Source organism: Amblyraja radiata, chromosome 27 (genome assembly GCF_010909765.2).
Source record: "Amblyraja radiata isolate CabotCenter1 chromosome 27, sAmbRad1.1.pri, whole genome shotgun sequence".
Taxonomy (NCBI): domain Eukaryota; kingdom Metazoa; phylum Chordata; class Chondrichthyes; order Rajiformes; family Rajidae; genus Amblyraja; species Amblyraja radiata.
In genome coordinates this window covers 17,230,922-17,256,823 of record NC_045982.1, presented here as the reverse complement: position 1 = coordinate 17,256,823, position 25,902 = coordinate 17,230,922, and the positions used below count along the sequence as shown (strand labels likewise).

The window sequence follows — 25,902 nt, the reverse complement described above, 5'->3', positions numbered from 1 at the left end:
AATGTATTGCTCTGTGTCTGCAACAGTAGTCCATATATTGAACTCCCGAGACAAGTACATTTTTGATAGATCAAAGTCTAAAGGATTCAGAATGAAAGAGGTTAAATGGGCTTGAAGCACAAATCAACCATAATCTGGTTGAATGGTAAAACTGTCACACGAGACTGAATTACCTCCCCTTGTCCTCTTATTCTCATGGAATACTGTTTTGCAAGAGGACGGAACATCCAGAGTTGACATTAGGTCAAAGGAGAACAATAGAAGCTCCTTCCAGCAAATCCACACACAATAAATATCCGCTGTTTGGAAATTTGTGGATAATAGCTAATTCTATGATAGGCCTATATAAAAAGTTCCAAACTTGATAGTAGCACGCAGGCATCAGTAGTAACCCAGAAAGTGTGTTCAACCCAACAGAAAAGTGAATTTTCCTTCACGTGGTCAGAAGCTTAACAAAAACTTTATTGTTCTTAATCATGACACCTGCCCGATGACTGATTCTCATTTAGAAATACAATGGAGCTAGTTTTAATTAACTTTCAAAACAAAACAGCCCCTATGGCTGGTTACTAGCACCTGATTTTAATAAAATGTAATTTCATTTTTCAGTTCTAATTGAGAGTAGAATGCCATAAATGCTAGCAAATCCTTTCTCTCTTCACTGTCTGACTTGCTGAATGCTTCTGGTATTTTCTACTCTTATGTTATTTTGTGATCATTTACAGTAGTCAATGTGCTGTTAAATATTCTGTTGCTTGTTTTGATTAACTTTGCTTTCCTTCCAGCTGCATGACAGGGTCAATCAGTGACTGCATGAAAGGCATGCTGATTCACAGTACTACAGGGGAAATGGCTCAACGTCACATCCATAACATCTGTAAAAGCACAATAAATCATTTTCTTAATTTTAGTTCAATTATACCCTAAATCCATCTAATGTCAGAATGAACATAGGCCTGATTATTCTCTAGGTTTTCCATATTTAGAAATGATTTACTATGATTCCTGATGAGAATCTGTTAGCCTTATAAATGTGCAATTTGATATATAAAAAAGATAAATAACAGCTTTAAGAAAAAACAATAATGCAAAATAAATTATTCTTAAAAATCTGCACATAATGTATAATATATAATGTACAAATGTATCTATCCACCCCTACCCCACTTACAGTAAAGTCCAGTAAGAGCCCATAGATTCATTTGAGAGAGTGAGGAAAACACTAAAAAAGGGAAAGGCTGTTGATCAGGAAGATCTCACTTGTTTAAGGTCATTCCCATCCTTTACAGCTACAGAATAAATTGACCAGCTCGGAAGAATTTGATGAACTGTAATGCAATTGCTGACTTTCACCTCTGAGATGAACTCAGCTTTCAATCATCCTGCAGCGTTCTGCTCATTCTTTTACTTTGATTTTGTATAAATGGAAAAGAGAAAACCGGTAATGGTTTCTAAAGCTCAGGCCAAGATACCACCTGGTATCAGCTTTACAATAAGGTAAAAGGACTGGAACTCAAAGATACAGTTTAAAAGCTGTGAATTCTGATCCAAATTTATTTGAACCAATTAACAACAAAGCAGAGGAAAATTCCGGAAAATGGAATAATGATTTGAAAAAAAGGAAGGTAAAGATTTTGAATGAGAATTCATCGGGAAAATAAAGAGTGAAGGAGAACATTGGGAAATTCCTGTATTTCATGGAGAAATCTCTTGATACCAAAGCTTTTGTGTTCATCTAACATGTCCAGGGAGGGTCTGAGTCTGATATCCAATTTACACCCAGCCATTCATCTAATGTTCCAGTCAAGTAGATTATTGAAAGTCAGGACTTTAAGAAACAAAACATAGCTGTTGTTAAAATATGATCATTCTGCCACATGCTTAAAACCCATAGTACTCACTTGTGGTCGGGCTAATGAATTCATGAATTCTTCAGCTCAGCCACAAATTGTTACAGTGGATTTCTATGTGTGCAGCAGAATGATCATATTGTACAACAGCAAGAGCTTCCACTCGATTTTACAAAATGCCTTTTCATTTATCATTACATATGAAAGATGGGCATTCTTTGGCTTTGGAAGACATAGCACCAGCTGTATCACAACACAACAAGTGTGAACGGGTGATCAATGATCGGCTTGGACTTGGAGGGCTGAAAGGCCTGTTTCCATGCTGCATATCAAAACTTAATTGTAAAAAAATATCCTTGCAATAGAGCATGAAACAAAGTTAAGGGAACATAGATAGTGAGGTCTATACGTCTGGTGGTGTAAACAGATGTAACTGTCAATTTATTTTGTCGCACAAATTCTCAACCAGCAACTTTCTACGGCAATCTATTAACAATTCAAACCAAAGCACAAATTGCACAGACTGAAGAAATGTCTCGACTCAAAACATCACCCATTCCTTTTCCCCAGTGATGCTGCCTGTCCCGCTGTGTTACTTCAGCATTTTGTGTCTATCTTCGGTGTAAACCGACATTTGCAGTTCCTTCCTACATAATTCTAACCAAGTCAGTTTGCTACTGAGTGAATAACATGTCTACTCACACAAGAAAATAACAAAAAAGGACATTGGAGTGAAAGAGAAAGAGTGTGAAAATTGCAGATAAAAGTGTGAACTAAAGTATGAGGGCCCTTAGAAGCATTAAAAGTGAATTAATTACTAGGCCCAGTATTTCACCCCTTAAGCGAATTGAGGGAGAAAATAGCGGTGGCTCTAACTATAATTTCCTAATCCTCTGGGTCATGGCAGGCTTCCAAAGAATTAGTAGATCATTAGTGGAACCAAGGACTGGTTGGAGTTTTAATTAAGATTTAAAATAATTAGGAAAGTTAATAAAAATTAGGATATTTACATAGTTTGATTCAGGTTGTCATCTTGCGAGACTAGTGTCAGTTTTATACCATACAGTGCAAAAGAAGACTGACGGCACAGATTGTAAATTGCCCTTCAATTAATCTTCATGAAAAATTGAAGTAAATTCACGAAGGGTCAAAAGTGGAAAGGTAAAATGAGAAGAATGAATGGAATCATTTAGATGTAATGAAACATACTTCACAAATGTAAATAGTTTGAGAATACCGTGCAAGAGAAAATACCAACGCTTTCAAATAACAATGCCTTAGGTCCAGGTGGCAGATACACTTTAAAATGCACTAAAACACATTGCAGGTTTATCTGAAGCAGGGTCCTAGCACACAACATCACCTGTCTGTGTACTCCAAAGATTGTGCCTGACCTGTTGAGTTAATCCAGCACTTTGTGTCTTTGTTTTGTAAACCAGCATCTACAGTTCCTTATGTCTCCATTGCATCTTTGTTGATATTTACACATTATTTCTCCTTCAACCACAAATACGTATTTCATGGAACAGACAGGTAGTTAAAAAAAGAATACATAATAGGGAAAAGACTCTAGAAGGAATTTATCAGCGGTAATTTAAGCTTTTTAAAAAAAAGTCAAACCATTTGCTCTATGAAGCGCAACGCACAAACAGCCCACAATATATTAACAAACAAATCTTATGTAATTCTAACTACTTACCACTACAACATTCATGAAGTAGCCTCCCATCAGAGCATAGCCTCCACCTGATGCTCCAACCAGACTGAGATTGGGGTCAAATATTGAGCTCGCCAATGAGCCTGCAAAAAAAAAACAACAAATAACTTCCCCTGTCCAACTGTAGGATGCCCAATGGGTGGTGCTGTATTTTTTAAATCAATGTTCATCAAGAGCAGTCTTTTTCTTTAAAGGTGTCAATGAAATTATACATATTAAAATGGACAGTTGCAATATCTGCAAAGACAAAACATTCTCTGCATAATAAGCCCCACTCAGTCTTTGAATTTGAATAATTGATTGTTAGTATTTTCAAAGACATTCAGAGTTGCTTTGCTTTCAGGTTCCATTCATAATAGAACATTCTGGTCAGCTGGATAAAATCCTAGTTAAGAGCAAAAAGGGTAATTTCCTACATTTTAGATATATCATATACAAGCCTAAATTACTTCTTGACGAAGTGATTTAGTTCCTCTCTGGATTGCATCTGGATCAACTTGATGTAATGTACCACAAATAGATTCTCAAAGCAGAAGCACAAGACCGTGTTGGAAACTATGGTTCTTATTAGCTTGTGGATGCACAAGTTATTTCAATGCAGTTCTAATCTCTCATACAATCTCCCTGGCAGGGTTTACACCAACCAATGTGCAAGATAAGACCATTATCTCAATGTGCATACTTTCTTTATTTATTCAATCACCCATTGTAAATATTGCTGCCAATGCAAGCATTTATTAACCCTTTCTAATTGCTCCTCCTACAAGCAGTAAAGATTAGTTAGTAAATTAGGCTGCCAAAGTATACAGTCGAATAAAGATCAGCTAAAATAATGGGCAGAAAATGGCAGATGGAGTTTAATCAGAGCGAGTGTGATGTTTCTGCACATTGGGAGGTCAAATGTTTGGGGAAAGTAGACAATTAATGGCAAGACCCTTCACAGCACTGATATACTGAGGAATCTTGATGTCCAAGCCTATCACACAAGTAAATAAAGAGGTCAAAAAGGTTAAAAGAACATTTGCCTTAATCGACTGGGACACTGAATTTGCAGAAGAGGTTCACCAGAATGTTACCTGGATGAGAGGATATTAGCTATAAGGACAAGTTGGACAATCCTGGACTGTTTTTCTCTGGAGCGACAGAGGCTGAAGGGAGACCTTATAGAAGTACATGATATTAAGAGAGGTATATTTAGGGAAGACGGTCAGAACTTTTCTTTCAGGTTGGAAATGTCAAAGATTTAAGGTAAGAAGGGCAAAATTTAAAGAAGATATGTGGGACAAGTTGTTTTTCAGAGAGAGGGGTGGATGTCTGGAATCCACTGCCAGGAGTGGTGGTGAAGGCAGATTTAATGGTGGCATTTAAGAGGCTTTTAAATAGGCACATGGGTGCAGTGAGTGAAGAAATATTGACCACGTAAAGGAAGAGGAGATTAGTTTACACTGGCATCATTTTTGACATAGACATTGTGAACCAAACATAGAATGAACATCCTGTGTATGTTGCAAACAAGAAAATGTAAACCAACAGATGCTGGTTTATACTTATTCTATTTATGTTCTATGATGCAACTACATTGATGGATCTGGAGTCTCATTGGCTGGATAGCATGATGGATTTCTCTTCCTGAAGGACGTCAATGAACCCGATAGATTTTTACAGCACTCCAGTGGTTCCAGGCTTAATGTTTCTGAGGCTTTGGTTTAATTCCATGTTTATTTAATTAGATAAATTCTCACGGGAATTGAATTCGTGCCTCTGGGTCAATTGACCAAAAACCTGTCCGCGAGTCCAGAAACGTAACCACTGTCTTGCTGTATCCCAAGGATGGGTTTGACATCAGCACAGACTCAGTGACGGGGTGGAGGGTGTGATGGGAGTGGAAATGTAGTGACGGTGACTAATAAATGCATACAACATTCCGGTACATGTTAGAAAGAACAATTTAGATTGGGGTAATTCATTAACATTTTATTGGTGGGATTTACTCCTCCACTTCACCCGTGTCACAGCATGGCATGATCCAACTTCATCAAAAGTGCACAGATGCAATAGTGGAGGAGGCTCTGAGTTTTAGTGAAAGCAGACCAATGGACATAAGTAAGGAAGAAGTGCGGTGAGATATCATTTAATATCCTCCAGGTGGAGTAACAAGGTTGAAGATCCTGTTTCCCAGCAAGATGAGAAAGAAAATAAAGGTGTGGCTGGTCACAGCCAGGGCAGATGGATTCCATAGTGTACGTGACCACTATGGCACCCTCCCACCAGTACTGCCTTGTCCTCACACTTTCAAATCCCCCTGTACCCACTTCATTATCTAGCAAGTTCAGGTGTGACTTTTGAATGCAGTGAGTTAGCTAATAGCAGATTATCTTGTTTGTGTTGATGCCATATTTTGCTTGTACTTGTGTGATGTGAATGTTGCTTATCTATGAATTGCCGAAGGATGGATGTTATTGAGGTTTCTGATGCTCTCTCCACATCCCCCTTAACTCAATTCTAGATGACATTTTCCAAGAATATTATTGAATATTTAGACAATAGACAACAGGTGCAGGAGTAGGCCATTCGAGCCAGCGCCGCCATTCACTGTGATCATGACTGATCATCCACACTCAGTACCCAGTTCCTGCTTTTTCCCCATATCCTCTGACTCTGCTATCGTTGAGCTCTATCCAACTCTCTCTTGAAATCATCCAGAGAATTGGCCTCCACTGCCTTCTGAGGCAGAGAAAGTGACTGATGAACAAGGACCCCAGATCTCATTGTACTTTGTCTTTTCCTGACCTGACACCATTCAGATAATAATCTGCCTTCCTGTTCTTGCCACCAAAGTGGATAACCTCACATTTATCCACATTAAACTGCATCTGCCATACATCTGCCCACTCACCCAACCTGTCCAAGTCACCCTGCATCCTCAAAGTATCCTCCTCACAGTTCACACTGCCACCCAGCTTTGTGTCATCTTACTTTTAATCCCTTCATCTAAATCATTAATGTACAGTGGCTTGCAAAAGTATTCATACCCCTTAAACTTTTCCACATTTTGTCACATTACAACCACAAACGTAAATGTATTTTATTGGGATTTTATGTGATAGATCAACACAAAGTGGGGCATAATTGTGAAGTGGAAGGAAAATGATACATGGTTTTCAAATGTTTTTACAAATAAAAAACTGAAAAGTGTGGCGTGCAAAAGTATTCAGCCCCCTTTACTCTGATACCCCTAAATAAAATCCAGTGCAACCAATTGCCTTCAGAAGTCACCTAATTAGTAAATAGAGTCCACTTGTGTGTAATCTAATCTCAGTATAAATACAGCTGTCTGTGAAGGCCTCAGAGGTTTGTTAGAGAACATTAGTGAACAAACAGCATCACAGCATCACCAAAAAACACACCAGACAGGTCAGGGATAAAGTTGTGGAGATGTTTAAAGCAGGGTTAGGTTATAAAAAAATATCCCAAGCTTTGAACATCTCACGGAGCACTGTTCAATCCATCATCCGAAAATGGAAAGAGTATGCCACAACTGCAAACCTACCAAGACATGGCCGTCCACCTAAACTGACAGGCCGGGCAAGGAGAGCATTGATCAGAGAAGCAGCCAAGAGGCCCATGGTAACTCTGGAGGAGCTGCAGAGATCCACAGCTCAGGTGGGAGAATCTGTCCACAGGACAACTATTAGTCGTGTACTCCACGAATTGGGCCTTTATGGAAGAGTGGCAAGAAGAAAGCCATTGTTGAAAAAAAGCCATAAGAAGTCCCGTTTGCAGTTTGCCACAAGCCATGTGGGGGACACAGCAAACATGTGGAGGAACGTGCTCTGGTCAGATGAGACCAAAATTGAAGTTTTTGGCCTAAATACAAAACGCTATGTGTGGCGGAAAATTAACACTGCATATCTCCCTGAACACACCATCCCCACTGTGTAAAAATGGTGGTGGCAGCATCATGCTGTGGGGATGCTTTTCTTCAGCAGGGACAGGGAAGCAGGTCAGAGTTGATGGGAAGATGCATGGAGCCAAATACAGGGCAATCTTGGAAGAAAACCTGTTAGAGTCTGCAAAAGACTTGAGACTGGGGCGGAGGTTCACCTTCCAGCAGGACAACGACCCTAAACATACAGCCAGAGCTACAATGGAATGGTTTAGATCAAAGCATATTCATGTGTTAGAATGGCCCAGTCAAAGTCCAGACCTAAATCCAATTGAGAATCTCTGGCAAGACTTGAAAATTGCTGTTCACAGACGCTGTCCATCCAATCTGACTGAGCTTGAGCTATTTTGCAAAGAAGAATGGGCAAAAATTTCAGTCTCTAGATGTGCAAAGCTGGTAGAGACATACCCCAAAAGACTTGCAGCTATAATTGCAGCGAAAGGTGGTTCTACAAAGTATTGACTCAGGGGGGCTGAATACTTTTGCACGCCACACTTTTCAGTTTTTTTTTTGTAAACAAATTTGAAGACCATGTATTATTTTCCTTCCACTTCACAATTATGCGCCACTTTGTGTTGGTCTATCACATAAAATCCCAATAAAATACATTTACGTTTGTGGTTGTAACGTGACAAAATGTGGAAAAGTTCAAGGGGTATGAATACTTTTGCAAGCCACTGTATATTGTAAATAGCTGCGGTCCCAGAACCGAGCTTTGCGGTACCCCACTAGTCACTGCCTGCCATTCTGAAAGGGACCCGTTAATCCCTACTCTATGTTTCCTGTCTGCCAACTAATTTTCTATCCATGTCAGCACTCTACCCCCAATACCATGTGTTCTAATTTTGCCCACTAATCTCCTATGTGGGACCTTATCAAAGTCCAGGCACACCACATCCACTGGCTCTCCCTTGTCCATTTTCCCAGTTACACCCTAAAAAAATTCCAGAAGATTAGTCAAGCATAATTTCCCCTTCGTAAATCCATGCTGACTTGGACCAATCCTGCTACTGCTATCCAAATGTGCTGTTATTTCATATTTTATAATTGACTCCAGCATCTTCCCTACCACCGATGTCAGGCTAACAGGTCTATAATTCTTAGTTTTCTCTCTCCCACCTTTCTTAAAAATATTAGCTACCATCCAATCCACAATAAACCTGCACCCATTTCCACTAATAAGCACAGCACACAATATTAATTCCAGAGCCTCACTACCAGGTTAGTAATGACCAGTCAGTGATAATAAAATAGTCTTGTTATTACAGTATGGGTTAATTTTTTTAGGAGTGGCTTTAATCTTGCAGGCTGGCCAAAACTAATTAAAGCCAGGCCAGGAGTTCTTAAATGGGAAGTTCATTGTGGCTTCCTGGTGGAATAGTGTTTTGCAGGAACTGGCAGAGCAAAGCCAGGGAGCATGAATCCTGATTCTCAGCAGTAGCTCCCGAGGTAATGGCAGATGAACAGGAAGGGATTAAAGCCGTTTCCCCACTATTATAAAGGGGAAGTCAAAGCACAGTCAATGGCAATGGGAGGAGACAGTAATCAAGGAGAACACTCGGAGTACAATTTCAAGGATGTGGAAATAATGTCAGAAGATGTTTAAATCTATCACATGAGGAGTGATGTCAATGAGACATCTTCAACATCCTCTCTTACTAGTCAAGCAGCATGGAAGGAAACAAGTGGACATCATCCACTCACCAACAGTTTGTCAGTCATCACCTGGAACAAGTTCTGATATAACCCATCCACTCTAATGCATGTATCACTTCTCTGAGCTTTACACTCACAGCTCGCATGCTCTGCTAAACATCAGCAATACATCACTTGGAAAATTGCACAGCACATGTTACTGCACACCCCTTTCTCTCGCATGGCATAGTGCCACAGAATTGGTGGTTGCAGCAACAGCGCAGCGGGGGAGAAGTAGTTTGATGTCTTAACAATAAGGGAAAATCACCAGAGAATTCATCATCATTGGCATGTTGGAGATGATGGGAGTACTCATGGTGATGTGGGACTGTCAATTATTCTCACAACATCTGGACGCCTGTACTCCAAGTGAGTTGCTCTACCAACAGTTGTGCATGTGGTGCCTTTTGCTCTCCACACAACAACAACAAAAATCTTCTCCTTGAATATAGAGTCTCAATCACCTCCCTAATACAGCAGCACGCTTTTCTGATGTTACCACCTGGGATGAACAGACTAATGGCCATCATCTGTGCGGTCCATGTCAGGCTATGGGACTTCGACACACCCATGCATCCAATCTTGCCAGCAAAGTTGCCAGCAAATACCGCACTAGATTTTCAGGAGTAATTGTAATTTCTGGCATGCCTACCAGTGGGACCTCTGCCATAAATGTGCACTTGCATACACACACATCAGACACTAGATCAGAAGCACAGTTACAGATTTGCACAGAAGAGAGGCAATGTTCAGCTCAACTTTGTGCCTGGGGACTTTTCTTTTTTTTTAAAGAAAATCTATGAAAAATGAGAACCTTTGAAGTTGTAACATGCACAGCTTATGGCAGCTTGGATAATTATGCTGTAAAACCAGTTCTTCCAAGTGTTGTAGCCCTTAGAAAGTCAGGAACAGTGGAGTGTGTTTGGCAAAAGGAAATATTACAAAAGATGTTTCGGAATGCTACTTACAACATGAACTAACATGTGAGCACAGATATGTTGACTCCAGACTTTGCTACCTATCTGTTTCCCATTTCCCTTTTCAAAGCTACCCATTCCTCAATTACAAACATATAATGTGCACCAGTTTACAAAGCGACATGGTGGTGAACTAGTGAACTAGTCCAGCATCCCAAGTTTGGTCATGGTCTCTGGTGCTGCCTGCAACACTGTGGGTTTCCCCAGGAGCTCCAGTTTCCTCCCACATACAAAGATTTGCTAGCTACTGTAAATTTCTCCTAATGCAGATGGTTTCAGGAGAATCTGGGGGAGTTATAAGGTCGTAAGTGATAGGAGTTGAATTAGGCCATTCGGCCCATCAGTTGCTGGACATATGCAAGAGAATAGGGCTGCAGGGAAATGAGGATTAGTGAAATTGTTCTCAATAAATTACTCTCAATAAGTGTGGGATTAGTGAAATTGCTCTCAATAATATGGCGAGCTGCCTGTCATGAGAAACACAAGAAGAGTAACTCACCTCCAATCACACCCGCGATGTACACTAGGCCAACTCGGTGGCCTTTGTGAATCAACTCCAGAGGGATTCCCAGAATAAGCTGCATGAGAAGGTTCCCTATCAAGTGCTGGACACTACAAATATAAAAAGAAGCAAAGCGGTTATTCATAGTGATAATTCTCCTGAGCCATCTACATAAATCCTCTCTTCTAGCCTGTCACAACATCCATTCCTGGAGGTCTAAATGATAAAAACAAACTTTTTTTTTAAAGCTCATCACTTTTGAAGTTGTAACATTGTTCACAATTTTATTGTTTCAATTCAATTTCAAATCCTATTGTATAAAACCAGCCAGATTCTTGTACACAATGCCCACGTGCGTTTATGCAACAAAACCGCAATTTGTAAACTCCACTCAGCCAAGCTTTAGGATTGTGGTTTTTGAATTGAACTAATGGATACGGCATGGAACAGGCTCTTTGGCCCACTGAGTCCACATCAACCATCCATCATTCACACATTCACGCAACTCCTATGTTATACCACTTTCGCGTCCACTCCCTACACAGGGGGCAATTTACATAGACCAATTAATCTACAGATTAAAGAATGTGGAAGGAAACCCGGAAGGAAGAACATGCAAACTCCACACTAGAAAGCACTCGAGGTCAGGATTGAACCTGTGGGTCTGGCGCTGTGAGGCAGCAGCTGTATGAGCAGCGCCACTGTGCCGTCCACAGTGGAATTGTTACACAAATGACTTAGTAGTCTCCCATTTGTGGAAACCTAATATTAAAATGAATGACAGTTTTAAGTAATGATTGAACATCTTCTCACAGGCACTGACTTTATGTGCACACGGTCTGTACAGATATTTGAGAAATTATAGCCACACCCTATTTATTTTCAATATACACAGCCTTCAACTATAATTAAGATCCAGAATTGTGTAATTGAAGGCAACATTACAACCATTAATCTTCTGCACAATGATATCTTTGCAGGAAAACAAACTTAATTGAATAAACTCTTACCCAGCATGAACCAGCATGTATGAAACAAATCTCCAGGCTTCATGCCTCTTCTCAGGCTTATAAATGAAAGGACTTTCCATAATCCCTGTATCGAGGGTAATCCACTGTTTCTGAGGCATCCAGACTGCATAATAAATAAAAACAGCCAGCTGAAAAATAAAATGAGAATTTCACAATGGAAAATGGATGCAAACATTCTCCCAAAGTAAATAACAACGTCCCACAGATGACAGTTGCTGTACTCTTCGGTACTCATAAAAAACAGAAAATGCATGCTTGGTCAGAAATGAGCTGTTGCATCATGTCATGTAACAAATCACTCTTGTGGTATGGATGATTGTTTCTGTCACAGATCCAGCACACTTTGGTCAACAATGTGATTAGAATCCACAGACGATGAGAATCAACACTTGAGCAATCCATGATCTGAGCTCCCAAGGGAGACAATTCTCCAATAATGACTTCAATGCCAGTGCTAGAAAGGATTCCCACATGTGGGAAAGCATACATGGCAGGGAAGGAGTGGGAAACACTGCTCCAATGGTCCTTCTCCTAATACCATTGTTTTATACCAGTATTTCATAATACTGAAATAATCAACATCTTGTTTCTTCAAAGAAAAAGGTGCAGGGTTTCCGAGCAACATCAACGTCCAGGCATTGGCAGTTATATTATTTTGTCATCCAAGCAGGAGATCACAAGCATCCTCCACATCTTGACAGATGCCAACACCTGCTGGATGGTCCATTGCCTAATCTAGTCAGCTGCAATAATCTGGTCCCAAAAGAGTGATGGCAACATAAATGACACTGCAAGAATATTGGTATCAATGGACTCAGACTCAGAGATGTTACAAAGAAAGCTTCACTCAGCTAATTTCTTATAGTCAATCTGACAATGCCAACGAGAGCTGCAGAATGGCCACAGTGCCTGGTCTGTTCTGAAGCCCACTGTAATGCACACCCTTGAAGAAACTGTTGGCTTCTCTACATGAAAATATCAGGATTAGTCTGAATAATTGTCTTCGCTCCATAGATGCTGCCTCACCCACTGAGTTTCTCCAGCATTTTTGTCTACCTTCGAATTTCCAGCATCTGCAGTTCCTTCTTAAACATTAAGAATGATTTTGATGATAATGATCAGGAGATCCAGAGCCAAGAAATCAAAAACATTGTGCATTCTTGGACTGGGACTTTCTTCACTTCTAATAAGCTTCCTTCTGCAGTGGAGTTCTACTGGATGAGTCGGAAATCTCTGATATTCATAAACTGTGCTCCAGAACCAAGATTATTTTTTACCTCAATACACAGACTTTTAAATCCCTTGAAACTAGATTTACTGTAGATCCCATTGAACTATATTTTAGTGTCTCTCACCACCAGAGACATTTAAAAATAGTTCAAATGTCTTGGTGATAGAATTGGCCTCTAAAGGATCTTATTGATAGTCAATAATTTACCAATCTAATAACCAATAACCAAGTCCCCATCAAAGGTTCCATCACGTGTAAATTATTCTAGGAAGATTGGAAGTTTCATTGTTATAATGGAGTGGGTAACACAGTTATATCATTATAAATGGAACAGCCAGAGGCAAATTGTGTGAAGGCTTTTATCTATTAGTCATTGAGAACTAGGGGTCATAGAATCTGGGACATGCCCACCATGGGGCTGTGATATGAACTCCTAGGAAGCAAGGTCTTTTACAATTGAGAAGGCAAGATTGTTTCCATTTATGTTACATTTATGAGCTCAAGGTTGCAAGTTGCCATTAATGTAGACTCTACCTCAGCCAAACTTATGGAGACAATGAAGAGTGGTGGAGGGAGGCAATTTGCTCTTTCCATATAGCGACTCCTGATTTCTTCTGGAAGCATCCATTTTGACACAGTTGTGTGAAGCTTGTGACACCATGAGCAACATTGAGATGCTTCCTTGTTCCTTTCTTCATTCAGGTTTTCATTTTCTGCGTTTCTGGGCTCCATCTCCATCTTTATCACGGGCTCCATCGCCATCTTTATCACCTGATCAAATCCTAATTCAACGTTATCGGCTGAAAAAGAAAGTCATAACAGGCAATTACAAACTCATCAATAGCCATCAGTTACAAATTGCATTCCTAAGTTCAGGCATTTAATGCTTGGTTAATGAGTAGAAACAGGAAAAGCAGAGGAAACCAAGGCACATGTTGTATTTCTTTCGTGCAGTGCCACAATGTACCCCTAGACCTGATAACCACTGGCTATTAAAAGTATCAAACGCTGTTGACTGGTTAACAAATCAGGAAATGTTCACGTAACTTTTTTGCATAACTCCAGAATCTTTTGTTTCTGTCTCATTAAAACCAGAAATATATGTCTAGTCAGTCTGAGCAATTATGATTAGTAGGCTACTGGCCAAGAAGAGAAAAGTTCCAGATCATGTGATTAATTAATGTTCTCGACAGACACATTCAGGGAATTACATGCAATGACCTACCTTCTTCATGTTGACCCTCTACTATTTAGTTTAGAGATACAGCGTGTAAACAGACCCTTCAGCCCACTGAGTCTGCACCAACCACCTATCACCCATACACTGGTTCCATCCTAAACTCTAGGGACAATTTTACAGAAGCCAATTAACCTACAAACCTGCACATCTTTGGAATGCGGGAGGAAACCAGAGCACCCAGAGAAAATCCACGCAGTCACAGAGGGAACGTACAAACTTCATACAGTCAGGATTGAACCTGGGTCTCTGGCGCTGTAAGGCAGCAACACTACTGCTGCGCCACCATGCCAGCAACACAATAAACAATGTATTTCTTTTCTACATGATGCTCCTTGGTGACATTTTGCTGCATGGTGTCTGATCCATGATCACGATGATGAAGTGCTACTCTATTTCATTGCTACCATCTCCCTCAATCCTCCACTGCTCTCTGTTTCAATGAAATCCAGCCTTTGATGAGCCAATGTAGGTTTATATCAATCAACATGTAGTGTAGGAGTAACATACTGATGTAGACAGAGAGTAGGCATAAATGGATCCTGTTCTACAATGAGCAATGTGCTACAGAAATTGGTCCTGGGATCTAAACATTATACAGGATAAGATAAGTGATAAAGTCAACAAAGTCTGTTTACTAAACTTGCTGATGACGCAAGTATAGATGGGAAAATTAGTTATGTAGAGGACATAAGCAGTCTATGAAGTGAAGCAAAGAGGTTACAATATGTGGATGAATAAGATTTGCCAAACAGAGTTTATTGAGAAAATGTAAAATTGGACGCATTAGAAGGAACTTTTTTTTTAAAGTATATTGTATAAATGGCGGATGATGATGGCCGAGGATCAAGGTGTTGTTGTGCATGATTCTCAAAGGCTGCATAATTACAAAAGCTCACAGAATACCATTGTTTATTGTTGGAGGAATAGAATACAAATCGAGTAACATTGTATTCAGCCAACAAGGTCATTGGTAAAGCCACATCATGTACAGTTGTGAGACACAAAAAGCTGAAGTAACTAAGCGGTTCAGACAGCATCGGTGGAGAAAATAAATAGGTGGCGTTTCGAGTCGAGACCCTTTTCATCTTGGAAGCAGTTCAGAGAAAGTTAACAGACCAACCTCTAGAATTATGTATTACCTAATAAGGAAGGCTTGTATCTGCCAGAGTTTAGAAGAGCAAAAGGAAACTTGTTTGAAACATAACATCCTGAGAGGTCTTAACAGGGTAGATGTGTAAAGGATGTTTCATCTTGTGGGAGAATCTAATGGCCAGTTCTCACGGTGCGACCTGAAGCAAGATGTCACCCGAGTGAAGTGGTCGTGGTCCAGCACGAGTTCCGCACGATAAAGATTTCCCACGATAAAGAGTTCCCACGGTACTCGTCATTTCTGTTATTTGTGCGAGTGACTTGTCCGTCTCCCGATCTTTCCCGTTAATCTTGAATGAACATCGTGGACTGTAGTGTTGTTAATCACGTGGCACAAATGATGTTACTTTTTTTCACACACTATATTGTTATTTTTCACCCAAGCTCTTTAATGAGCTGAAGAATAATCTGATTTTTTTTAGACAAATGTTGTTTGGTGTGATGCACCTTCTCTCAATATGTGCAAGAAGTCGTCTTTTTATTTTGTCAAATAGGAATAAAGACTGTGTCTCACATTGACCGTGATGATTGTCTTATTTTATTATCTACTGAGAGGTGAAACTTTCAGTCTGAAGAAGGCTCTCGACCCGAAACGCCACCCGTTCCTTCTCTCCAGAGATGCTGCCTGTCCCGTTGAGTTGCTCCAAGCAACTGGTGTCTATCTTCAAAGGACTGACCAGCGGGCTGGATGTCGGGGCTGGCGTGTTGCGTTTCACAGACCGAACTGTCCAATTAATAGTAACAGATGGGCACTCCCTCTCAACCACATTCTCTTGCCTTCTCCCCATAATCTCCTGACAGCCGCACTAATCAGGAATGTATCTATCTCTGCCCCTAGTCTTCACCCTTTTGACAGTAGTTTTGTTTTATTGGAGACGCGGGAGACAGCGGATGCTGGAATACTGAGCAAAACACAAAGTGCTGGAGGAACTCGGTGCATTTGTGTTTAAGAAGGAACTGCAGATGCTGGAAAATCGAAGGTACACAATAATGCTGGAGAAACTCAGCGGGTGCAGCAGCATCTATGGAACGAAGGAAATAGGCAACGTTTCGGGCCGAAACGTTGCCTATTTCCTTCGTTCCATAGATGCTGCTGCACCCGCTGAGTTTCTCCAGCATTTGTGTGTGGGGGTGGGAGTTGGGGGGAGGGGGGGAGAGAGATAAGGCAGCCTGAAGAAAGGGTCGCATGTCCATTTCCCTCCGTAGATGCTGCCTGGCCCGCGGAGTTCCTCCTGTCTTAGAAACTGCTTTAGACAAAAAGAGACACAAACTGCTGGAGTAAAATAGCTCAGCAAGTGAGGTACCTGAACACTCAAAAATGAAAAAGAATGAAAATGTGATTATTTCACCTCCCTTCAACTATTTTGTGTTTCAGCATGAGAGGGATTATAACATTAGAGACATTCATCTTGTAGTGATGTGTTAATGAAGAATTGCAGACATCAATCTGATAGTAAAAAATATATTTATTTAACAATGAGGTAAAACAAGCACTGACAATCAAACTGCTCAGTTACTCACCGTTCGCAGGAGTTCCCACGGTACCCGCAAGAGTACGCACGGGCCACTGCGTTCATACAATGTTGCAACGCTCACCAAAAAGTGCTCAAGGCACTCTTGGAGAAATTCAAAAATTTTTGAATTTTCTCCCGACCTTACCAAGTCACACGACTACCTGCCGTTAGCGCGACGGAGGTCCTCAGTGGTCCACGAATGCCGTACTGCTATCGCAGAATTCCCACGATGTTAAATCTTGTTAAGTCTTGCTTCAGGTCGCACAGTGAGAAAGCCCTTTAAAACTGTGGATCACTGGTTAAAAATCAGGGGTTGCATGTGTAACACCGATGAGGCAAAATATACTCTCTCGAAGGGTTGTGAATCCTTTGAACTTTTTGGTGGAGGCAAGAATCTTTAAATATTTTTAAGGAAAGGATATTCTTGATAAGCAAGGATTGAATGTTTACTGGAATTCAATTGCAGTTATACAATCAAAGTAGACGTTGTTTTCTTAAACAACAGACGTTCTCCTCCCCTTTATTTATTTGTTCATGTTTATAATATGTCTATTCACTTAAACATTGCGAAAGCCCACACAACAAATTCCTTTGCTTAGCCAACGACTCTGACACATCATAAAAACATTAATTTCCACGACTGCAACTTTGCCCATTTCCTTCCAGACTCAATCCATCTCTCCTACAATTCCGTTTAAACCAGCATCTGCAGTTCCTTCCTCCACATTTCCTACAATTCTTATCCACGTCTCTTTTACCTCCAGTTCAAATGCTTCCTAGGTTCTTCCTCTCATCTTTTACCCTTTACAAATATGAGCTGACCTAAACCCACATCCCTACTCGCACCACCAATTTCCATTCTCACATTAGATGCGATCACGGTTAGCTTACTATTGCCCAATTTTGAAACCCTCACCCTGTTTTTAACCTCGATGCTCCCCAAGTCTTTAAACGTCCACTGCTCATCCAATTCAGAAATCTTGATCATGCCTGATTCCATTGTTCCACCAGCGAATTAACCCTTATGCCCCGAAGATTCTGAATTCCTGTTAAAAACCTCTTTGGATCGCTGTCTTCCTGTTTGATTCTCCTGTAATCTAGAAACCTAGCTTTTATGTATTCCTTCTGATACTTCCTTTAGTTAATTTCATTTCTTGTCTGATAATGCTCCTATTAATTGCCTTATTAATTTGCTACTTTAAAGTAAATGGAAGCACATATTATTTAAAAGGTCACGTGCTCCACGGGGCTTGTGGACAAGTTGGAGAAATAAGTTTTAGCTTTTAGGTTTATTATTATCCACATGTTCGCGATACAGTAAAAAGCTTTGTTTTGCATCTATCCAAATAGACCAGATAAGTACCATGCATAGATACAATCAGTTCAAACTCAACTATGATAGGGAGAGCAAAGGGGAAAATAGAGAGTGCAGAATATAATTCTCAGCATTGTAGCGCATCAGTTCCTTAGATAAAGTCCAATGAATTTCCTCAATGGGGTTGAGGTGAATCCCTAGCTAATGGAAGAACCCTTCAGAAGCCTGATAACAGAGGGGAAGAGCTGTTCCCGAGTCTGGTGGTGGGCACTTTCAATCTTCTGTACCTTCTGCTGGACAGGAACAGGGAGAAGAAGGAATTACCGTTATGGAACAGGTCTTTCATATGTTGTCTGTTTATTTGAGGCAGTGTGAAGTGTAGATGGAGTCAGTGGTGTGAAGTCTGGTGTGTGTGATGGACTAGTCTACGTCTACGTCTACAACACTCTGCAATCCTTTGTAGCCTTAGACAGAGCTGTTTGCACACCAAGCTGCGATGGATCCCATGAGCATACTTTCTATGGAGTATCTGTAGAGGTTTGCAAGGGTCACTGGAGACATGCCAAATTTCCTTAGTCTCCTCAGGAAGTAGAGGCCTCTTAGCTGTCACATCAATGTGGTTGGTCCACAACAGATCATTGGTAATATTAATGTCAAGGAACTTGAAGCTCTCAACCATTTCTACATCCACACCATTGATGCTGATTGGAGCATTGGCTTCAACACACTCCCTGAAGTCAATAACTAGCTTCCTTCGCCTTGCTGTCACTGAGAAAGAGGTTATTGTCCTGACACCATGTCACAACGTTCTTAATCTACTTCCTGTCTCGTCATTGTTCAGGATCCGGCTGTCCACAGTGGTGTCAACTGCAAATTTGTAGATGAAATTAGAGCCATATGTGGCTGTACAGCCATGAGTGTATATAGGGGGGGATGGAAGGGGACTGAGAATGTGTCCTTTGGGGGCACTGGTATTGAGTTGTTGTGGAAGAGTTGTTATCACCTATCCTCAATGATTGTGGTCTGTGGGTCAGAAAGTCAAGGATCCATTGGCAGAGGAGGGGCGCTGATTCCTAGAGTTTGGAGATGAGTTTGGATGGGATTATGGTGTTACAGACAGAGACATAGTGAATAAGTAGGCGTCTAACATAGGAGTCTTTATTGCCTAGGTGTTCCAGAAATGAGTTTTGGGTCACGGAGATGGTGTCTGCTATTGATTTGCTGCGACAGTAAGCAAAATGCAGTGGATCAAGACTGGCTGGGAAGCTGGAGTTATTGTGCACCATTACCAGTCTCTCAAAGCACTTCATGATGGTGGATATCAGAGCCAATGGACACTGGTCATCAAGGCACGCTGCCTTACTCTTCCTCGGCATGGGGATAATAAGTGGGCTTTTTGAAGCAGGTGGGAACCTCAGAATGGAATAGTGAGATTAAATATGTAGATGGTGTTAAAGCTGGATAGACAATTTCAGCTAAAAATGGATATAAGGCAGTGATCAGAAATTGTCTCAGATCCCAGGGGAGATTGTGAAAAATAATGAGACTGAGAAGTTGCTCAAAGATAGTGTTTGGGCAGTGAAGAGCGCAGTGTTGCTAAAGCAGAAGAGAAGGGGGGAATTTGTGTCAATGGCAGAAATGACCAAGGATGCTCAGTAAAGAGGAGGAAGCAAACTAAAAGAGGGCATTAGCAATGACACTGATGGGAGGCAGTAAACAAGTATTGATGATTTTAATGGTATACTGACGGAGAAAAGTAATTGAGTGAGGTGCTCAAAAGAAAGTATTGCCTCAGATGAATGTGAAGAGACTAAAGCAAGATTTGAGAATGAGCCCCTTATCATTAATGTTTGCATTGAACCAATATTTGTTGTTGTACCAAGGCAATGAGATGTTTGTAAGGGATGGAAGTTATTCACCAGGATCCCTTTTTGGCTTGTCAGCCTATCATTAGAATTACCTGCAATCAAATTAGAATTGATCTCATTTTTATGGATTCAATGGGCAACCGATAAAGATTGATCGATAGAAACTGATCCTCCCCTTCTCAGCTCTCCCTCAGACCTCTGGCTCCTCTTCCTTTCTTCTTCCCACCCCCCCCCACCCTGCATCAGTCTGAAGAAGGGTTTCAGCCCGAAACGTTGCCTATTTCCTTCGCTCCATAGATGCTGCCGCACCCGCTGAGTTTCTCCAGCAATTTTGCCTACCTCCGATTGATCGGTGGAGCTGGATGGCATTAGTCAAATAAAATAACAATGAGACACAAGAAACTGCAGATGCTGGAATTTTGATCAAAACACAATGTGCTGGAGGAGCTCAGCGGGTCAGGCAGCATCTGGACAGACGATGTATCGGGTCGGAACTTCCTTCCATCTGAAGGGTTTCACTTGAAATGTTGCCTGTCCGACCTGCTCTGTTACTCCAGATTTTGTGTTTCCAATAAAATAACAAGCTGGCGGAAGATGTTGACAAGATTAAGTGTAGTGGTCACTGGGAGTAGAGGCTGAGGTCAAATAAGGGAGGGAGAAAAAACAAAATTATGAACAGTCTTGATATTTAAAATATTTTATTATTTTTTCTGGAACCTTCCCTCGCCAGTTTTGCGTGCAATATAGATCCTTTGGGGCATTTCCCTTCCCGCCCCTCAGTAATTTTACTTCTTTTCAGATCTTCTATTATGAGAGGAGCAGGATAAAACACAGGAAACCTTCAGAGCATATTTGGAAACTGTAAAAGCACGTCATTCATTTTTTAATGGAAAAAACACAAAAACACAAGGAGCTGATTGCAGATTGGCTGGCATGTGCCCACATAAATAATTGCTTGCTTACAATTGATGTCTATTTAAACAGGAAATTATGCTCAACAATTTAATAATGTGGAGCTTTAGAAACATTAGCAGGAAGTCTAGAAGGGACTCATTCTGAACTCTTGACATCTGATTATCACAGTGTCGGGTTACTTGCTTAATGAAAAGGAAAAAATCCTTTGGACAAAATAATTTGCTTGAACTTAGTTTTTTATAAGTTTACACCGTAGACCCTAGTGCATGTATTTCTGGAGTCAAAGCCTCTCACTGTGTCATACGTTCTAATTAAACCACATCTGGAAAACACATGTTAATCTGAAGCAACCGTTCTCAGTCCCACAGTAAACTCTTACCTTTGACATATAGAAACAAGGTACTGCAGTTGCTAGTTTACAAAAGAAAGACACCGAGTGCTGAAGTAACTAAGCGGGTCAGACAGCATCCCTGGAGAACATGGATAGGTGATGTTTTGGGTCGTGACCTGCAGAAGAGTCTGTAGAAAGGTCCCAAACAAAAACGTCACCTATCCTCTATCTCTATCACTCTATTACTCTACCAACAGCTGCAATTCATGCAGAAATAGAAATGATGAAGGATGTTCAAGGCAGACAATGAAGCAGGCAAGAAGGACACTTAAGTTTAGGTTTACTATTAGTGTCATGTGTACTAAGGAACAATGAAAAGCGTTGTTTTGCATGCTATTAATCAAATCAGATACCATACATGAATACAATCAAGCCAAATTCAAGTTCAAGTGCAATAGGTAACGCAAAGGGAAAGGTACAGAGTGTAGAATAGAGTTCTGAGCATTGTAGCATAACAATTCTAGAGACAAAGTCTAATGCAATGTGGTAGAGGAGAATCAGGGCTGTACTCTAACTTATTGAAGCACCATTCAGAACCCTGATAACAGAGGGGGGGAAGTCTGTTTCTGAGTCTGGTGGTGTGCACTTCAAGATTCTGTACTTTCTGCCTGGCCTGACCTGGGAGAAGAAAGAATGACCAGGGTGGGACAGGTCTTTGATTATGTTTAGGAAGAAACTGTAGATGCTGGTTTACATCGAATGCAGACACATAAAGCTGGAGTAACTCAGCGGGTCAGGCAGCATCTCTGGAGAGAAGGAATAGGTGACGTTTCAGGTCCAGATCCTTCTTCAATCTGAGAGTCAGGGGAGAGGGAAACGGGAGGTATGAAAAGGTACAAAGAACAAATGAACGACAGGTATGCAAAAGGACAAGTCATACCCAACAACAATGATCAAGGAAAGGTGGAGCCCACAATGGCCCATTGTTGGCTGTGAGAGAGGTGATAACGAGTGATATAAACATTGAAACTCAGCAGGATGACAGTGAAACTAGTACAACAGCTAGGGTGGGACTAAAACCCAGTGTCCAGAATGTTGATTTCTCTAGCTTCAATGATCCCTTGCATCCCCCCTCTCTCTCTGCATCCCTCCCCCATCTTAGTCTGTGAACAATGGTACACTGTTGGTATTAGTTCTGGGCTTATTATTTGTGAGATATGTCAATGACTTGGATGTGAATGTAGGGGGTATGATTAGTTATACTAGTATAGACGACACAAAAGTTGGTGGTGGTGTAGATAGCGAGGAAAGTTGTCCAAGGCTACAACAGGCCAGCAATTGGATGGAAAGTTGGGTGGCATAATGGAGTAAATGTGAGGTGCATTTAGGAAGACAAATAGAGGTGGAATGATATAATAAATGATGGGGCGCTAAGGAATGTTGGTGAATTATCAGACTGGTATACAGGTCCAGAGTTCTCTACAATTGGAAACAGGTTTACCTCACAAATTGAGTAGGCATATGGCATGCTTCGTTCTGAGACCAACACATAGAATACAAATGTTGGTTTAATGCAACATTGCAAATTTACAACAGTCGTTCGACTTCACTTGGAGTATTGTATGTAGTTTTGGCTGCCACCCTCTATGAAGTGGTTGTGCTGGAGAGAATGTGGAGGAGATTTACCAGGATGCAGCCTGGATTGGATGACTTTCGTTTGGTATTTAAAAAAAAGGCATTGATTTAAGGTGAGCAAAATAAGTTTTTAAGGGGATTTGTGGGGATAGGTTTTTTTCCAATACTTTTGATATCTGGAACTTGCTAGCAGAAAAGGCGGTGAAATCAGATACGATCATTATGTTTAATAGACATTTAGATGGGCACTTAAATAGGCATGGAATTAGACTAAATGGGAGAAAACTGAATTAGTGTAGAGAGGAAAAAATATCAGCATTAACACAGTGGCCAACTGGTTATTTCTATGACTATGTTTCAATTGCACTTTCTTTTGTATCTGCACCTCTCAACTGTACTTTTGTTTAATGAAATACTCTCATTAGTTAATAAGTGACTATTGTACTGTCAGAATATCAAACACACTGCCTGCCATTCACTGTAATACTCCATTTTGCCATGAATTGGTTCAGACATGCCCCACCTGCATTGCTGAACTTTTTGTTCCCATAAAACCGTCTCTCTTATCTTTGTCACTCCTCTTAACATCAGCTTAATTTCTGTCTTGTGTGTGTTAAGTGGACATAGGTTTAGTCATTTAAACCCAGACCTGCCTAGAACATGTCTATCGCTATTGGAGGTCATTCTACTCTAGCACCAACCAATCATTAATTTAGGAATGTACTGAAAACATTGTTTCTCCACTACTCTCTTTTTTCTTAAGGTTCTTTCCTTCTGTTCTCACCAACATTCCCACCTTCAGCAAGTTTGAGAGGCTTCATCAGTAACACTCTGTTTTAACCTGGTCTTCTGAGGGGAAATGGCTCTGTAGGTCTGATGCCCCCTTCAAAACACATCTACTTTTACTCTCTGTGGGCTTCAGTGAAGAATTAACTCAGAAGGGTCACAACGTGCGATCCATCCCAAATCTGTCTCGGTCTCATCGCTGGGATACGTTAAGTTCAGGGTTTAAGATTGAAAGCCTCTGCTGCAGCCTCTACCTTTCCTCTCCTTCCCAGGCTCCACTCAGACATAGCCAAGAGTTCACATCTTTCAGTTGTTTCTGCAAAACATTTGGTCCACCAAGACTATTGCTTTTCCTGTCCACATATCATAATTATTTTCAAAAGTTGACTCTTTAACAAAAACAGGAAATGCTGGAAATAGCCAGTAGGTCAGGCAGCATTTGTGGAAAGACAAACAGTCAATGTTTCAGATTTGAGACGTTTCATGAGAACTGGAAAATAAAGAAAAGAGGTTTAGCTTCTGTAGCCGAGAAAGTGAGGGAGGAAGGGGTAGCACAAAGGGAATATATCTGATAGGTGATGCCAAATTAGTTAATAAAAATGTTGGCAGTTAGAAACACCTTGCATTCTTCAGCTGTACGTAGTAATAATAGCCTGGATTACTGGATAGGTCCCATTCTCACTAATATAAATACACTAAACAAACATAGAAGCATATTGTGCTTCTAACAACTACCAATAGTTGTTTTAACTTAAAGATAGACACAAAATGGTGGAGTAACTCAGGCAGCATCTCTGGAGAGAAGGAATGGGTGACGTTTCAGGTCGAGACCCTTCTCCATACCAGAATCTGCAGTTCCTCCCTACACAGTTGTTTTAACTCAATTGGTCTCACCCTATTAGTGACATTCTCACTGACTTCCTCTCCCCCTACCAACCCTCACGGTCTCTCAGATCCACATCAGCTGGTCTCCTCTCCATCCACAAATCCAACCTCCGCAGTTTTGGGGACAGAGCCTTCTCCAGGGCAGCTCCCAGGCTCTGGAACTCCCTTCCCCAACTGATCCGCAATTCCGTGTCCCTCACCATCTTCCAGTCCCGCCTTAGACCCATCTCTTCACCTCTGCCTATCCTTAGCCCCACGTCCCCCTCCCTTTTCATCTGTGCTTGAATTGCCTCATATTGTGTTTTGAATTGAATTCTGTCTTTAATTTGTGTACTAGTCATGTCTCTACTATTTATTTCATTCCGCTTACATGTTTTTCCTCTACTTGCTAAATTTTTGTAAGGTGTCCTTGAGACTCTTGAAAGGCGCCCATAAATAAAATTTATTATTATTATTATTATTATTCTCTCTGTTGTGCCTATCCCACTCCCACCCTCTCTGCTCATGAAAAATAACTTGCTTTCTCTTTTTCTCTGACTGACAAATGGTTCAGACCTGAACAGTTAAAGGTACATCTCTTCACACTGACCCTCAACACTGATGCCCCTTAGGTTTGTATGTTCAGTCCCTTGCTCTACCCATGGCTGTGTGGATAAGTAAAATAACAACTCAAACTTTAAATGACACTGTTGTTGTTGGCCAGATCAACAATAATGATGAGTCAGAAGTACAGAAACCTTGTGTCATGGTGTTAGGACAACAACCTAGCCCTTAATATCAGCAAGGTGAAAGAATTAAGGGCCTGTACCACTGTACGAGGTGGTTCAAGCGTTCTCCCGAGTTTTCCCGATTCGAACTCGGAGAAAGTCCGTAGTGGGTCCGTAGGAGTTTGTGAATGTCCCGTAGTGGCTCGTAATGCTAACGGTACGTACTCGGGAAACCCGGCAAACTCAGAAACAAACTAAAAAAATACTTGTGATGAAAAAAATTGTTACTTTTTACTCGTACGAGCCGCTACGAGACATCCACAAACTCCTACGGACGTTCTCCGAGATCGAATCAGGGGAAAACTCGGGAGAACTCTTGAATTACCTCGTTCAGTGGGACAGGCCCTTTAGTTTTTGACCTAAGGAAGAGAGGAGTAAACACAACCCTGCCCTCATCATCAGATCTGCTGCAGAGATGATCAACAGATTCTAGTTTCTAAGCATCCATAACACCGACAAACTAACCTGACCCCTTCAGACTGAACCAGTGATCATGGAAGAACAACAGTCTATTTACATTCTTGGCATCTGAGAAGATTCAGCATGTC

The 25,902-nt window shown here is 40.9% G+C and overlaps 1 protein-coding gene across 2 annotated transcripts in view; it reads right to left on the bottom strand.

The window, feature by feature from the left end:
* The window catches only part of rhbdl2 (rhomboid like 2), a 43,470-nt gene that overhangs the window by 10,101 nt on the left and 7,467 nt on the right, over window positions 1-25,902 (bottom strand). For both annotated transcript variants that reach the window (XM_033045324.1, XM_033045325.1), the window contains exons 2-5: window positions 13,484-13,749; window positions 11,698-11,846; window positions 10,685-10,797; window positions 3,550-3,650 (exon numbers count right to left, since the gene is read on the bottom strand). In XM_033045324.1, coding sequence (XP_032901215.1) covers window positions 3,550-3,650; window positions 10,685-10,797; window positions 11,698-11,846; window positions 13,484-13,711 — 591 coding nt within the window. In that variant the 5' untranslated portion in view covers window positions 13,712-13,749. The remainder of the gene's footprint in view (window positions 1-3,549; window positions 3,651-10,684; window positions 10,798-11,697; window positions 11,847-13,483; window positions 13,750-25,902) is intronic.